Source organism: Capricornis sumatraensis, chromosome 10 (genome assembly GCF_032405125.1).
Source record: "Capricornis sumatraensis isolate serow.1 chromosome 10, serow.2, whole genome shotgun sequence".
NCBI lineage: Eukaryota > Metazoa > Chordata > Mammalia > Artiodactyla > Bovidae > Capricornis > Capricornis sumatraensis.
Window position 1 is genome coordinate 53,450,385 of NC_091078.1, and position 17,670 is coordinate 53,468,054.

The 17,670-nt window shown below is 38.2% G+C and overlaps 1 protein-coding gene across 23 annotated transcripts in view; it reads right to left on the minus strand.

Moving 5' to 3' along the window:
- The window catches only part of CLASP2 (cytoplasmic linker associated protein 2), a 188,135-nt gene that overhangs the window by 93,545 nt on the left and 76,920 nt on the right, over positions 1-17,670 (minus strand). For all 23 annotated transcript variants that reach the window (XM_068982068.1, XM_068982065.1, XM_068982067.1 and 20 more), the window contains 4 exons: positions 15,485-15,577; positions 11,889-12,034; positions 8,961-9,096; positions 1,449-1,519 (listed from right to left, as the gene is read on the minus strand). In XM_068982068.1, coding sequence (XP_068838169.1) covers positions 1,449-1,519; positions 8,961-9,096; positions 11,889-12,034; positions 15,485-15,577 — 446 coding nt within the window. The remainder of the gene's footprint in view (positions 1-1,448; positions 1,520-8,960; positions 9,097-11,888; positions 12,035-15,484; positions 15,578-17,670) is intronic.

Sequence of the window (17,670 nt, forward strand, 5' to 3'; positions counted from 1 at the left end):
ATTGTCCCTTTTTAATCACTGTTCACAGCTGGAATAAAAACTAGGATGGATGACATTACTTCTCACCAAAAACTGCTTATGAAACAATATTGGAATTTCTCTTCCACTCATTCAAAGCTCTCTATACCCTGACTCCTACCTATCTCCTTTTTTCCCCGCAGTCAGCCTCGTTTCCTACTGAACCTCCCCTTTATCACAGCTTCTGGGCTCAGTGGCCTGTCCAATGGCTCTGCAGCCTGCAGCACAGCTTTCCATCTCTGCCTACACCTTACCTCCCTTACAGGTATTGAAATGCTCCCCATTTTCAGGATAATTCTATGATGCATTTCCTGACTTCCTCTTCTCTGTTACATTCCTAATCTTCCAATTACCGTTTTACTCAGTGTAAGACAGTGACTGGTAAATCTCTTCTGTAAAGGGCCTGAGAGTAAATATTTCAGGCAGCAACTATTTTAGACTTTGAGAACAACACAGTCTCTATCTCATTTTTTTTCCCACCTTTTTAAACACCTTTCAAAAATGTTAAGATACAGTCTTAGCTTGTGCCTGTACAAAACTAGACTGTTGGACAGATCTGCCCAATGGACTGTTATTTGCTGACCCTGATGTAAGAGAGAGGTAATTAAACAACTGTCCCCAAATTCCAAATCACTTACAGGTAACAATGATGTCTTATTTTTCCGAACATTCAAAGTACTTAAATAAACATATTTATCAAACAAAAAAGGGGAAAGAGTTTTTTACAATTTCCTTAAATATCCAACACACAAATCTTGTGTTTTGTCTTTAATACTAATGGTGCCAGTGGTGATACCGGTGATACCAAAGACTGTAGAAATAATGAGACAGACACTGACAGACTGACACTATGATTGTATACTCTGAGCCAAACACTATGTTCATGTCTTCCAGTGCCCTTCTCATTTAACCCTCACAGCTCTGTCAGGTCCACATCATTAGGCCCACTAACATACACAGACATGAGGTTTAGGGCAATTAAGTGACTGCCCAAGGCAGGATAGTCAATCAAAGTTGTAGGAGGTAAGGGCTGACTCTAGACTCCAAACTCTCTGAAAACCAAAGAAATAGTGGCCCAAATAAAATGTGGGAGATCTGGGTTTGATCCCTGGGTTTGGAAGGTCCGTGGGCAAAGGGAACAGCTACCCATTCCAGAATTCTGGCCTGGAGAATTCCATGGAGAAGTCCATGGGGTCGCAAAAAGTCAGACACGACTGAGCGACTTTCAGACACACTTTAATACGAAAAGGCCAAGAAATGTGGATAGTCGTAATAAGCACTTTGTTCCTTTTTTCCTTACATAAGATAAAAAACTTTAATAAGGTTTCTAGAAGGCAAGAAATTGATGACAACTAATTTTTGTACCCAACTAAGAATCAGACATAATGCAATATTCAACATAAAGCTATACTAAGTTTTTCAAAACTTACCTCCTTACAGGAACTGATTTCGATGTGCAATTGCTTGTTATTAAAGGTATAAGTCTGGGTACATGAGTATGCTGAAAAAGACAGTTTAGAAGAGGTTGAGAAATACTGTGTACCTTACATAATCTCTTCCTTTACTTGCTTTGCATTCAAGTATTTAGCTATATTAGAAAAGAATAAAAATAACCATAAAATCAGATTTTGAAAGAAATTAAGACCAGTCAAAAGGTTTTCCCAAATTAAAGTAATAGTAATGATACAATTTTGGAAGGGCAGATGTGGTTGTAATATTAAATAATAAAGACAAGTTAACTGGTAACTACAGAGAACTGTTAGGACAGTGTACTTTGGGGGGAACCAAACACATACTGGTCTTATTTTTTGAGGTACCATGGCTACTGCTCGAGAGCACAGTAATTGCTATGTCATCAAAGCAGGTTATCAGAGTGAATCTGCATAATTATTAAGAATGCACCTTGAAATGGTGATTTTAACTGAACTCTCATCCTGGCTGAACCACAGCTCTCTAGAATTCAGGTATATAATCTTCTGATTTCCATTAGTAACTCTTACATTCTTCTTTAGTGAGAGTGTTTGTGTGTTAGTCGCTCAGTTGAGTCCGACTCTTTGCGAGCCCATGGACTGCAGCCTGCCAGGCTCCCCTGTTACTGGGATTCTCCAGGCAAGAATAGCGGAGTGGGCTCCCATTCCCTTCTCCAGGGGATCATCCCGACTCAGGGATCGAACCTGGGTCTTCTGTATTACAGGCAGATTCTTTACCACCTGAGCCACCTCTTCTTTAGTAAAGCAAACACTAAGAAGTTCACAAAAGATGTTAAAATAAAATAGTAACCTAAGGATACATATTTGATGCTTTAAATCTCCTATTTTTCTTCTGAGCTGATGGTACAGGCTGGGTTACCTAGGAAGCAGGCTGTGAGATGGAGTACAGCCTTTTTAATATTAAGCAGTGCTTTTGGGATCAACACCGGTGGAAGTGAGAGGGAAGAAGGAATAGGCAAAGGAAGAAATCAACCTGTGATAGAGCCCAAGGACCTCTTTACCCAAAGTCACTAGGGAGCTCTGGAAGATAGATAGTCTCAAAATGGCCTAAGATGGCCAAAACTCTGCTCTTCTACGTCAATCAGTTTACTGGATATGGGCCATAACTAGGAAAGGGCAAGGCTTCAGGAAAGGCAGATATCTGCAAGCTTCGCAGGCTTTGAAGAGGCTGCAGCTGAAGGCTGTCAGCCCAGAGCTTCTGTACTTGTGAGGAAACAAGTCTTAGAGTGAAGGAAAAAGTGAGTGGCCACAACTAACTCAAGCAACACAGAGAAAAAACTTTTTTCAAGTCTGACAGAGAGAAGCCACCCACAGACCTGAAGTTGTTCAAGATGAGGATAATGCACCACAGGGCTGACCTGCATGTTATTCAACTGCTATATCCAGTATGGAAGGGCTCTGTGGACTTGCTCCCCTAGCACCAGGGACCAGTTTTTTGGATGAGAAGTTTCCCATGAACAGGTTGGGGGTGCGGGGGTGGTGATGGTTTTGGAATGACTCGAGTGTGTTACATTTATCATATACTTTATTTCTATTAGAGCATCCAGAAGAACTCATCCCTGTACATTACTGAGGAGTTAAAGAAAGCCCAAGGGGACTCCCTAGCCACAACATACCACATAGCAGGTCTCACCTACCTTCTTCCTCCTCTCTCTCATGATCTCAAAATCCTACTGCCGCTGATTAACTCTTAAACAACACAGTGGCAGAGATAGGGCTAGAGACTAACCTATTGCTACACCATATTCAGGGGAGCTATTCCAAAGGAAAATAAGTGATCCTCACAATTACAGATGATGCATTCAACCAAATACTAAATCAGAACAACTTAGAAGCAGGCCCCTGGGAAACAAACAAAAATACAGAAACCAGGAAATAATGTAAAACAACAACAACCTGATTCGTATTTTCTGTGAGACGATGGGACATGTTACTGTCTCAATAACATGAGACAAGCTCATGAAAAATGGGCAATCTGAAAACAATACATAAAGTAGAAAAAAACCTAAAAATGGCAAGTTGGGTCCTGTCAAGTAAGCAGAATTTAAAGGATTTTTCCTGAGAACATATCAACTGAAAGACAGGAAACAAGCAGAAGCAATAAATAAATGATACATGAAAACTAACATAAATCTGAACAAACTTCGTTTTAGTCAGAAATCTTGCTCCTCTGTGTAAAGACAGCACAAATGAAAGAAGCTGTGAGGGAACTCCTAGCAGAGAGACGCTCCTACAAAGCTCCCTAAGGCAGTGGTGGTGCTGTTTTTAAATAAAAGAATCAAACAATATCTCACTATAAAAACAATAAAGAGTTCAGAAAACAATTCTTTGTGAAAAGGAGATAATTCTGAGAGAAAAGAAATGTGAACCTGAAGTCCAATTTTTGAATTCTTGTTTGGCAAAGCAAAGCCACTTAGAAATATGAAAAGATAAATATCTACGAAAACTGAGAACACACTGCAGCTGCTGCTAAGTCACTTCACTCGTGTCCGACTCTGTGCAACCCCACAGACGGCAGCCCACCAGGCTCCCCTGTTCCTGGGATTCTCCAGACAAGAACACTGGAGTGGGTTGCCATTTCCTTCTCCAATGCATGAAAGTGAAAAGTGAAAGTGAAATCGCTCAGTCGTGTCCGACCCTCAGGGACCCCATGGACTGCAGCCTTCCAGGCTCCTCCGTCCATGGGATTTTCCAGGCAAGAGTACTGGAGTGGGGTGCCATTGCCTTCTTAGAACACACTAAGATCAAGCAAATATTTTTAATGTTAAGAGTCCTAATAAAGATTGGGCAGAAATAAAAGCAGAAAAAAAAAAAAAACCCACCATAGTCAACTTTAGTTGCTGGAAATTAATTCAGCAGTTAAGGGGAAAACAATGACACAAAAAGATAAGAGAATTTATTCTTGACACTGACAAAGAACAAGAAACTTTTAAGAAAAAAAGATTTTTTAAAAACATGAGACCATGAAGAACTAGAATAATATGAACAAACTAGATTCAGCAATGAATAAGGCTCTCTATAAATGAATCCCATATTTCACAGATACTAAAAGACTACCTAAGTGAATATATGATGTACTCTGATACTAACAAAATTTGGGTTATTCAATGAAGAAGAAATTGTACCACCAAATTCTCTGATCAGAAAGTCATCAAATTACAAAATGATAAGAATGACAAAAGAACCATCTGAAAATGCAGACAATATCCTTATGTAATTCAATGAGAAAGTTGAAATGGAAATTAGAAATGACTGAGAAATATAAAATAGAGTGTGGTAAATCTAAATCACTGGATGCTGCTAATGCCAAACTCAGAACACAACATTATGATAAGAAAGCCTTATGTGATTAAACAATAAAAACGATGACAAAGTGAGAATATACCACAAAAATCTAGGGGAAAAAAAGAAGTAAGCCACAGTAAGTCAAATAAAGTAATTAAAAAATATAAATATAGAAATTAAACAACTAGAAAAAATAAAAGAGTCCCATGGGTACCAATGTAACAAATTTGAAGCTTATAAAAAATCTCTTAACAATACCTCTAACAAGTATTTTCCTTTTTTTTAAAAAAAAGAACATATAATAATATAATACAAAATAGTAATATAACCATGGTAGAAGAAGCTTTTCTTAAATTAACAGTATACAACCTCATGTCAAGAGTCTTCTTAATTAAAGTATTAGCCAACTGCATCTAGCTGTATCATACTGTCAAATGGCCAAGCAGAATTCATTTCATGAATGTACAATGGATAAATGAAGAGAAACAATCATTTCTAAAAGGATATCTGACAAGATTCCAAATCTACTACTGACCAAAACTTAGCGAAATATAAATAGGAGGAAATTCGCAGACCTAAACCAGAATATCTAAAAACTCATCTCAGAGGTCATATTTAAAGCACTCCTATTAAACTCAGAGAAAAAAATAAAGATTTCAATAATTTCCACCAGTTTTGAACACTGTTACGAAGGTGCCAGATTTAGTGAAGCTTACAAAAATATTAAAACAGAAAGAAAAGGGACATTTTCCAAGACAGATTCATAGATTTCTTCACAGGCACTAGATTTTAATGCTAAAAAACACCTGATACAGCAGCATTAGAAAGAGATATCATTTACCAGGAGAGGAAAAATTGATCAAAGAAACTGGAAAGGCATTTAAAAAACAGACCCATATATTTATGGAAATTTACTACAAGAAGAGAGTGGTAGTTTAAGAAAAGACTGAACTATAATCTACTATACACCACGGGGTCAACTGGTTTTGTATCTGGGGGAAAACAAAGTCAGATCTCCATATTTTACACAAAAATAAAATTAAGTTGATCTCAACCTAAGAAACAAAATCATAAAAGGTTCAAAACTGAATATTTTTATAACTGAGAAATGGGGAAGGTTGTTTTAAGTTTATATAACAAAACCCACAAAAATAGCATTGTCTCAAAACAAAAAAATTTCAAATTTCTCTATATATCAAGTGTAGCTTAAACAATATATGAAGAAATGACAAACTGGTAGAAAATATTTACAAATAAAATTAATATACAGTTGTCCTGCAGTGTCCACGGGGATGGTTCTGGGACCCTGTGAGGATACCAAAATTCAGGGATATACAAATACCTTACATAAAATGGTACAGTATTTGCATAAAACCTATACTTTTTTTTTCCTGAATACTTTGTCATCTCTAGATTACTTAATTAGTTAATATAAATTAAATGATACACACATAGTTGTAATTATTATAAATGTTACAGAAACAGATGCCAGTAGAAGGCAATTCAAGTTTTGCTTCTTGAAATGCACTACAATTCTTTCCCCCGCAAATATTTCTGATTTGAGGTTGGTTGAATCCACAGATGCAGAACCCATGGATAAGGAAGACCAACTGTTCTAATAACATAGAAAAAAAGTGAGGAAAAATGCACAGAATATAAATTGGCAATCCTTAGAAAAACTACTAGAGGAAAAAAACACCTAATGTTTTCTAATAATCCAAGAAATGCAAAGTAGAATATGAAATAATATTCTTCAATTATTAAATTTTAAAACCATTAAGATACTAATAATACACAGTGTAGGTAAAGGAAGGAGAAAAAGAATTTCACAAATTTCATGGAGAAATATGGTGAGGACAGCTTAATATTATGCCCTTTAACTTAGAACTGACTTAGACATCAAAAAGAATTAAACAAGGGAAGCTGCTTGAGTACATGAAGTTTAAAAAGCAAGAGTAAAAAAACATTATTTTTACATATATATAAAATATAAATGCTACACTTACATTTTGTAGCAAATATAGTTTGTAGAGGCACAAAATAGAGGTTTGGAAAAGTACATCCTGAATGGCTAGAGTGGTGAGTTGTAGAAGAGCAAAATTTAAAGATTTAAGTGGGGAAGTTTTACATTTTTAACTCTTCTTCTGCCACCTTTAAGAGGTGGATGATGAGAAATATTAAGAATTTGTTGTCATCTTTTACCACTGCTTGTAACATTTTTACTGTTTAACATTTCCCTGTTACTGCAGAAGCAGAAGATATTAAGAAGAGGTGGCAAGAATACACAGAAGAATTGAACAAAAAAGATCTTCACGACCCAGATAATCACGATGGTGTGATCACTCACCTAGGGCCAGACATCCTGGAATGTGAAGTCAAGTGGGCCTTAGAAAGCATCACTACACACAAAGCTAGTGGAGGTGATGGAATTCCAGTGGAGCTGTTTCAGATCCTAAAAGACGATGCTGGCTAAGTGCTGCACTCAGTATGCCAGCAAATTTGGAAAACTCAGCAGTGGCCACAGGACTGGAAAAGGTCAGTTTTCATTCCAATCCCAAAGAAAGGCAATGCCAAAGAATGTGCAAACTACCATACAATTGCACTCATCTCACATGCTAGTAAAGTAATGTTCAAAATTTTCCAACCAGGCTTCAGCAATACGTGAACCGTGAACTTCCAGATGTTCAAGCCGGTTTTAGCAAAGGCAGAGGAACCAGAGATCAAATTGCCAACATCCGTTGGATCATCAAAAAAGCAAGAGAGTTCCAGGAAAACATCTATTTCTGCTTTATTGACTATGCCAAAGCCTTTGACTGTGTGAATCACAACAAACTGTGGACAATTCTGAGAGAGATGGGAATACCAGACCACCTGACCTGCCTCTTGAGAAACCTATATGCAGGTCAGGAAGCAATAGTTAGAACTGGACATGGAACAACAGATTGGTTCCAAGTAGGAAAAGGAATATGTCAAGGCTGCATATTGTCACCGTGCTTATTTAACTTCTATGCAGAGTACATCATGAGAAACGCTGGGCTGGAAGAAACACAAGCTGGAATCAAGATTGCCGGGAGAAATATCAATAACCTCAGATATGCAGATGACACCACCCTTATGGCAGAAAGTGAAGATGACCTAAAAAGCCTCCTGATGAAAGTGAAAGAGGAGAGTGAAAAAGTTGGCTTAAAGCTCAACATTCAGAAAACTAAGATTATGGTATCTGGTCCCATCACTTCATGGGAAATAGATGGGGAAACAGTGGAAACAGTGTCAGACTTTATTTTGGGGGGGGCTCCAAAATCACTTCAGATGGTGATTACAGCCATGAAATTAAAAGACGCTTACTCCTTGGAAGGAAAGTTATGACCAACCTAGATAGTATATTCAAAAGCAGTGATATTACTTTGCCAACAAAGGTCCATCTAGTCAAGGCTATGGTTTTTCCAGTGGTCATGTACGGAAGTGAGAGTTGGACTGTGAAGAAAGCTGAGCACCGAAGAACTGATGCTTTTGAACTGTGGTGTTAGAGAAGACTCTTGAGAGTCCCTTGGACTGCAAGGAGATCCAACCAGTCCATCCAAAAGGAGATCAGTCCTGGGTGTTCATTGGGAGGACTGATGTTGAAGCTGAAACTCCAATACTTTGGCCACCTCATGCGAAGAGTTGACTCACTGGAAAAGACTCTGATGCTGGGAGGGATTGGCGGCAGGAGGAGAAGTGGACGATGGAGTATGAGATGGCTGGATGGCATCACTGACTCGATGCACATGAGTCTTGGTGAACTCCAGGAGTTGGTGATGGACAGGGAGGCCGGGCATGCTGCGAATCATGGGGTCGCAAAGAGTCGGACACGACTGTGTGACTGAACTGAACTGAACTGACCTGTAACATTATTTACACACACATTCTCACACATGCACATGCATATTGTGCCTATTCTGTATACAGCATCTTACTTTGTAATCCTCTTTACTATTTAAATTTCATTAATACCTGTGTATTCCTTTTATTATCAGAAAAACTATTCAAAAGTAATTTTTTTCTTGGCGTTTAAAAAAATTCCAATGATTTATTTAAGTACATTGAAAGAGAGAGACAGAGACAGACAAATGGATAGGCAGACATACAGAGGAAGACAGGAAAAAAAAAGAAAGGAAAAGAACCTACCCGAATTATGAATCTGATTGCCGCACATCCAGAAGTCGCCATGACTTTCGCACTATTGGGGACGAGATTAAAAAGTGTAGGTACAATGGCTTCAGCGCCATGATCAAACTTGTTTCCCAAAACTGTTGAAAGATGGCTATAAAGGAAGACAAAAAATGTTATGTTAGAAAAATAGTTTAACATTAAATATAGGTAGGACCATATAATTTTAAAATATTCTTTTACTGAATTAACTTAAAATCTTTATTTTAACCAGTTCTAAAATGGCAGAAAAACAAAAGAGAGAAAGGGAAGTGCAGATATTACATATTTCTTTCTTTTCCCTGACCTTTTACGGTCTAGTGCACAGTTGAATTTTGGCATTTTAAGCATCTCTCTGGAATAGAGAAGCCATCTGATCTCAGAATTTAAGCATTAACATGACAGGTAAAACACTCAGCTCTGATTGTCCTGATGTTTAGTCTTTATCCATCAGTTATTTTCATTCTGATGCCCCAGTATCAATCTTATATTCAACATATTGTACAAACAAGTAAAATCTTACCCAAATCAGTATTCTGCTATTTGTATTAATGGTACCACTACTATTTCAGTCACAAATACCTCCTGACATCTTTGGCGCAGGATTTCAGAATTCTTGATTGAAAATAGAACTCTACCATACACTGGTTACCAGCTTCCTTGGTAAACAGATGGTAAAGAATCTGCCTGCAATGCAGGATACCCAGGTTCAGTCCCTGGGTTGGGAAGTTCCTCTGAAGAAGGAAATGGCAACCCATTCCAGTATTCTTGCCTGGGGAAAATTCCATGAACAGAGGAGCCTGGTGAGCTACAGTCCAGGGGGTCACAAGGAGTTGGACACAACTGAGCAACTAACACACATACATTGATTGCTTCCCAGGTGGCACCAGTGGTGAAGAACCTGCCAGCCAACGCAGGAGACATAAGGGACATAGGTCTGATCTCTAGGTAGGGAAAATCCTCTGGAGGAGGTCATGGCAACCCACTCTAGTATTCTTGCCTGGAGAATCCCATAAACAGAGGAGCCTGGCAGGCTACAGTCCACAGGATCACACAGAGTTAGATATGACTGAAGTGACTTAGCATGCACAGATGCACTAGTTAGTTGGGTGACTCTGAACAAATGTGTCTTCTCTTTCCAAATTTGCAGTTAAACAACTAATCCAGCCTAATTAATTTAATATGGTTTAGTCTGACTTTGGGTAAAACACTTAGGAAGAATGCTGTAAATACATTTCTGACAAGGTGCAGAAATGGTTAATTTCTACATAGTTATACCTTTTTAGAATACAGTTAGCTCCAAAATATCAGATTCCTGATTCAAAGCAGTACTCAGACCTATTTACTAGTGTTCAGTTACACATAAGCAGGGGAGGCCACCTGTGCCCTGATGTTACTGTCTTCCTTTAAAGTGTGAGCCTTTTGTTCTGGTGAGCAGGTGATATCCTTTCCAAGTAGCCTCATCTTTCCCAGCTTGTTAGGAGGGGTAGCCTGAGAGTACTCAGCTTCCAGAGTAGCCTGAGCAGTACGATTCCTACACCACAGCCTTTCTGGGGTCTCAAATGCATGCCCTGGGGGTTTGACAAGGTCTCTCCAGTCTGGCTCCTCAAAACTTGAACCTGTCCCAGCCCATGCAAGTTGGCTTCCAGCAGTAGGTCTTTCCTGCCCCCATGGAGTTGTACCTTTCACATGCACAGATTAGTATTCAACTAGACTCATGGATCCCCTATGCAGACTTCTATAGCTCTTTTTCTGTGTAGCTCTCTTCTCCCCAGTATTCTGCACTGAAAAGTTGAGCCACTTCAGCTTTCAGAACCTCCCATCTCTTCTCTTGTTTCTTCTTCAACTCAGTAAGACTGTTTTGCTCTGCCTGGGTTCTCCCTCCCCCTCTCTGGTTCAGAAATGCATCCAGGTCAAAACTGTGCCAATGGTACTGTTCAACTGATTTGTTTCAAGAATTACAGTCCTGCTCTGTCTGCTGTCCATTATCTGTACACAGTTGTCTTATACATTTTCTCTAGTTTTCTAATCCTATACCAGTTATTGCATCATGGCAAGAAGCGGAATTCTCATCATGAAGTATTTTTCAAGGTTACGATTTGCAGATTTTTGTTTTGTTTTGCTATCAAGAGATAGATACTCAATTATTTCGGTATACTGACTTGTATCTAGCAACCATGCTGCATGGTCCCTTAATTATAATCTTTTATTAATTCTTGTCTTTTTCTGCATGGATAATTATATCATCTGTTAATAAGGGCAGTTTTGTTCCTTTTCTTGCAATCCTCATAGTTTTCATTTCCTGAGTTTTTTAGTTTATTTTTTTCTGTTCTGACTAGGACATCTAATATGATCCGGATTATAAATACTAATAGTATGTATCTAAGTGTTCCCTCTCTCCAAAGGAAGGCTTATACAACAATATATACAACAAATTTTTTTTTTTAGTCAGGAGCAGCAGTAAAAGGAGTTCAAGTGTTCCACCATCCCTAAATTGTAGAAAAATATAAACATACTGAATAGGTTTAGACTTTGATAAGTTAATGATGGATGTTACAATTCGAGGACAATTGCTAAAATGTCAGAAAAAAAGCTTACTATCCAAATTAGCAAAGAGAACGTTACATAAGAAGAGACCTATTCATTCTTTTCTTATACTCACAGAGTCAGTGGCCAAAAATCTACCAGTAGACTTGTGACACAAAAACACATTTCAAAGTTGGTATAAAGTACTATTAAGAAAGATTTTTTTTTTTCAAAATCACACAAATTTAATCCTTATGCATATGATTTTTGGATCATGCTTTAGGGTGGTTATCCTACTAGTGCTTTACTGAATGAGCAATTCAATCAATGAGCACGAAATTAATTCATAAGTAATATTTATCACAAAAAGAGTATACTTACGCTACAGTAATGCAAGCTTCTCTAACCACTTGGGATCTAAGATCCTTAGCTGAAAGTTTAAGTGCTCCATCCAACAAGCGTAAATGCTGGAAAAAGCAATCATATTGTGCAGCTCCAGCAACAAGCAATGATCGAATTTTCTTTAGCTGAAATAAAGAAAGTTTTCATTACTGACATTCAAAAGTAAAGCAGTATAAAAAAACAAACAACTTCCTAAACATTATTTGAACAAAATTTTTAAAGTTTTCATTAGATTTTATAACTATATTCAGACATTTTAACAGCATTAAACATAAATAAACATGTGAAGAAACAAACAAAACAGCTTTCTGGAAAAGAACATTACAGATTTAGTTATATGTATAATAGACATGTATAATGTTTGAGTATATAAATAAATCTTTAAGTTTTAAGGGAGTCTATTTAAAATTGTGACAAAAGACACACTCAGGTGACATGAAGTTAAAAGTTTACCTAAATAATACCCATGATTATGTAGAATCTCATATTAATTTCAGAAAAGGCAATGGCAACCCACTCCCGTTCTCTTGCCTGGAAAATCCCATGGAGGGAGGAGCCTGGTGGGCTGCAATCCATGGAGTAGCTACGAGTCGGACAGAGCTAAGCGACTTCACTTTCATGCATTGGAGAAGGAAATGCAACCCACTCCAGTGTCCCTGCCTGGAGAATCCCAGGGATGGGGGAGCCTGGTGGGCTGCCATCTATCGGGTCACAGAGTCGAACACGACTGAAGTGACTTAGCAACAGCAGCAAATTAATTTCTGAGCTTTTCTAAATTATCTTTTTTAATTTAAATTTGTTCATTTTAATTGGAGGCTAATTACTTTACAATATTGTATTGGTTTTGCCATACATCAACATGAATCCGCCACGGGTGTACGTGTGTTCCCCATCCTGAACCCCCTTCCCACCTCCCTCCCCGTACCATCCCTCTGGGTCATCCCAGTGCACCAGCCTCAAGCATTCTGTATCCTGCATCGAACCTGGACTGGTGATTCGTTTCTTATATGATATTATACATGTTTCAATGCCATTCTCCCGATATCTTTAAAAGTTAAAAAAGATGAACTAAAGATGGAAAGTATAAAAATAAAATATTGTGAATATTAAAAAAATAGTTGAAAAAATATTATATAGCCTTAAGTATACATAAGGAAGGGAAACTATCATAAGCAGAAATCAGGAGGCATCTAAATGAGATTAACTAAAAAAATCACCATATGATAGGAAAAAATTATCTGCAACACAACAGTACAATGCACAAGGAATGGCAATAAAGTAAAAAAAAGACAACCAAATATTTCATTGGCTAAAATAAATACAAGGAAATGAGCTCAACCTTACTAGCAATAAGCAAATGCAAATTACAACAAAGACACACCATTTTCCTTCATTAGCTGGGCAAAAGTTAAGACTCAGTAACACCCAGTACCAGACAGAAAACAGATATTCTTACTGTTAAGTAGATCATGAATGACTAGTATCTTTGTTCGAAATATTGTGGCAACATCTACTGAAATAAAACTGTATCTATTCTTTACCCATCAACCTCATTTATAAAAATTTAACCTACAAAAATAAAAATACCACTGTTATAAATACATGCAAAGATGTTTATTGCAATATTGTTAATACAGCACGAAACAGAACGAGTCCATCTTACTTTCTAGAAACATACAGCCCACCAAAACTGAATGAAGAATTAACAGGTAATCTGAACAATCTGATCACTGATCATGAAAAATTTACAGAATCTGCAGTTTAAAAAAGCTCCCTGCAAATGGAAGTCCATGACAAGATGGTTCACTGAGGAATTCTATCAAACATACAAAAAAGAACTTATACCAAACCTTCTCAAACTCTTTCAAAAAGAGGGCTTCCCTAGTGGAATAGCTGAGATGCTGCACTCCCAATGCAGAGGGCCTGAGTTCAATCCCTGGTCAGGCAACTAGATCCCACATGTCACAGCTAAAAGAGTCCCCATGTCACAACTAAGACTTGGTGCAGTCAAATAAATAAATAAAACAAAAAGAAAAATTCTTCCAAAGACTAAAGTAGAGGGAACCTTCCCAAAGTAATTCTATGAAGCCACCATCACCCTACTATCAAAACCAAAGACGCTACCAAAAAGCAAAAGTACAGGGCAATATCTTTGATGAATACAAATGAAAAAATCCTCAATAAAATATTAGCTAATCCAATCACATATGAAAAGGGTCATACACCTTGATCAAGCTGGATTTATCCCAGGGTCACAAGGATGGTTCAACATCTGCAAATCAAGCAATGCGACAGAGCACATCAACAAAAGAAATCATAGGATCATCTCAACAGATGCAGAAAAAACATCTGACAAAATTCAACAACCATTTATGATAAAGACTCTTACCAAAGTGGGGATAAAAGAAACATATCTCAACATATCTCAATAAAAGCTATTTTTGAAAAACTCACAGCCAATGGTTTATGACAAACCCAAACTCAACCCTCAATGGTAAAAAGCAGGAAACACTACCATTAAAATCTGAAACAAGACGAGGATGCCCACTCTACCACTTCTGTTCAACACAGTATTTATTAGAACTCTTAGTAACAGGAATCAGACAAGAAAAAGAAATAAAAGGTATCCAAATTGGAAGGGAAGAGGTAAAATTGCCATCACATGCAAGTAGCATGATTTTATAGAAAACCCTAGAGATGCCACACTAAAACAATTACAACTACTAAATGGATTCAGCAAAGCAGCAGGATACAAGATCTGTTGCATACAGGAAACCTGTTGCCTTTCTTTATACTAACAATGAATTATCAGAAAGTAAAAAAAAAAAAACCTTTAAAAATCACATCCATGGTGGCTCAGACAGGAAAGGATCTGCCTGTGTTTGATCCCTGGGTCGGGAAGATCCCCTGGAGAAGGCAATGGCAACCAACTCCAGTACCCTTGCCAGAAGAATTCCATGGGCAGAGGAGCCTGGCAGGCTACAGTCCATGGGGTTACAAAGAACTGGATACAACTGAGGGACCAACACTTTCATTACATATGTGTATTACGTACACACACCTAGGAATAAACCTGACCAAGCTGGTAAAAGATATAATACACTGATAAAGGAAATTGCAGACGAACCAAAGAAATGAAAAGCTATCCCGTGCTCTTGCACTGGAAGAATGAACACTGTTAAATGGCCATACTGTGAAAGCAATCTACAGATTTAATGCCATCCCTAGGAATCCCTAGATTCCTACCAAAAGTGCCCAGGAATTCCCTTTACTCCACAACTATGTAACCCAAAGGAAAGCCACGGCACTGGACCATCAGTGAAGCTCAACAAGTAACACAGGTGGAGACACTAACAAATGGATGAGAAAGACTCTTCCCAAACAGCGAAACAGAAAAAAATGCACCCTGAGAAAAGCCTATTATCTCAATTTGTTTTCCAGAGTGAAATACTACTTATCAGACTCTATTTCCCAAGCAAATACCAGACAGTACTACTACTAAATTTCCAAGTTTTTGAAAAAGAACACTGAGGGGAAAAATAGAGAGAGAAGAAAATAAAAAATTGAACACTTACTGCATTGGCACGCTGATCCCAGTCATGTTTGTCATCTGACAAAATTTCCCTGATTTTATTTAACGTTTCTTCAAGTTCTCGACTAGAATAGATCTTAAAGAAAAGATGCAAAATGATAACATTACTATTTCTTGCCACAACAAAATGATGCCTTGATGTTTAAAATAATCATTTAAGTAACAGTATTTTTCCCATTTTGGCACCATTTTAAAAATGAAGAATGGAAATACATTACAAACAATAATAAAATAAAATGCTTTATCTTCCTTACCAGTTACATAGGTAAGGGTATTTTCTCCACTCATAAGTAACTTCAAATATACTCTTAAAATGCTTTGTCATTTAAAAACAAAATACAAATATCCTACAGATTAGTAAAAATAGGAATGATTCCTCAAAATGACTTCAGGCATATAACAAATCTATTGCATTCATAGAGAGTGAAAAAGTTAGCTTAAAGCTTAACATTCAGAAAACTAAGATCACAGCATCCAGTCCTATCACTTCATGGCAAACAGACGGGGAAACAGTAGAAACAGTGGTTGACTTTATTTTTCTGGGCCCCCAAATCACTGCAGATGGTGACTGCAGCCATGAAATTAAAAGACGCTTACTCCTTGGAAGAAAAGTTATGACCAACCTAGACAGCATATTAAAAAGCAGAGACATTACTTTGCCAACAAAGGTCCGTCTAGTCAAGGCTATGGTTTTTCCAGTAGTCATGTATGGATGTGAGAGTTGGACTATAAAGAAAGCTGAGCACCAGAGAATTGAGGCTTCTGAACTGTGGTCTCAGAGAAGACTCTTGAGAGTCCCTTGGACTGCAAGGAGATCCAACCAGTCAATCCTAACGGAAATCAGTCCTGAATATTCACTGGAAGGACTGATGCGGAAGCTGAAACTCCAATACTTTGGTCACCTGATGTGAACAACTGACTCATTGGAAAAGACTCTGATGCTGGGAAAGATTGAAGGCAGGAAGAGAAGGGGACAACAGAGGATGAAATGGTTGGATGGCTCACCAACTCAACGGACGTGAGCCTGAGTAAACTCCAGGAGTTGGAGATGGACAGGGAAGCCTGGCATGCTGCAGTGCATGGGGTCACAAAGAGTCGGACACGACTGAGCAACTGAGCTGAACTGAATACCTCCTCCACCCCTGTCCATGCTAGACAGCAGCCAGGAGAGATGTTCACTTTTTTTCCCTCTAGAACTAACTGCCAAACACCTTTCACTCACTTAACAAGTGTTCACATAACAAAGATGCAATATTCTAGGCATAAAGGACACTATGGTTAGCAAAAAATAAGCATGGTTTTTGCCTCAGCAGCATATAATCTAGTCAAGAGGGAAAAGAATTAATCAAATGATATAAAATATGAAATTACAAACAGAAAGTACCACCAAGGAGAATTAACACTGTCATGAAAGCGAACATGTAAGAGGGAAGTGAACTAGTGAGGAAAGTGAAACATGAACTGAGGCAGATATCATCAGACAAAACAGAGATCAGTGAACAGCACGTGCAAGGCCCTGAAAGAAGGCCAAGTACAGTAGTAAAGAGCGCAAAGGAAACCAGGCAAGGAGCCAGGGACCCAGGCCTAAGTCAGTCAGCACACAGGATTTCTCTACATCACAGTCAAGGTTCAGAGGTGGGCATGTGACCCAAATCAGTTCGATTAGAATGAAATACAAGTTGTACATGGTCAACCAGGAAAAGAGACAGACTGTAGTGAGGGTCTGAGGCTCGAACAGCTGCAGTCATATTGCTGACCACATGGGAAGACAACGTAGAAGGATCCAGAAATAAGACCTAACAAAGAACAGGGTTCTGGATACCATTTGAGTGGTATACATGGATACCTCAAAATGGCCCTGATTCCCCTTTTACTTAAAACAAAACAAAAACTTGCCAGAAACAAGAGTACGAAGGGGAGCAAGGCATGAGACAAGGCAGAAGAGGTCAGAGGGGGACCAGGTAACATTCAGTTAGAGAAGGACCACTGGAATGTCTAAGCCTTTCTCCCTCCTGCTTTCCCTGCTAAGTTAGGGATCAGCAGGAATAACTTCTAGGTGTCTGACTCTTGTACCTGTTTAAGTAATGGTTTCCACATGAAACACTGAAAGAGTACATTGAAAGGAGAAGATCATGAATCCAGTTGTGCACAGGTTGAACCTGAGATGCC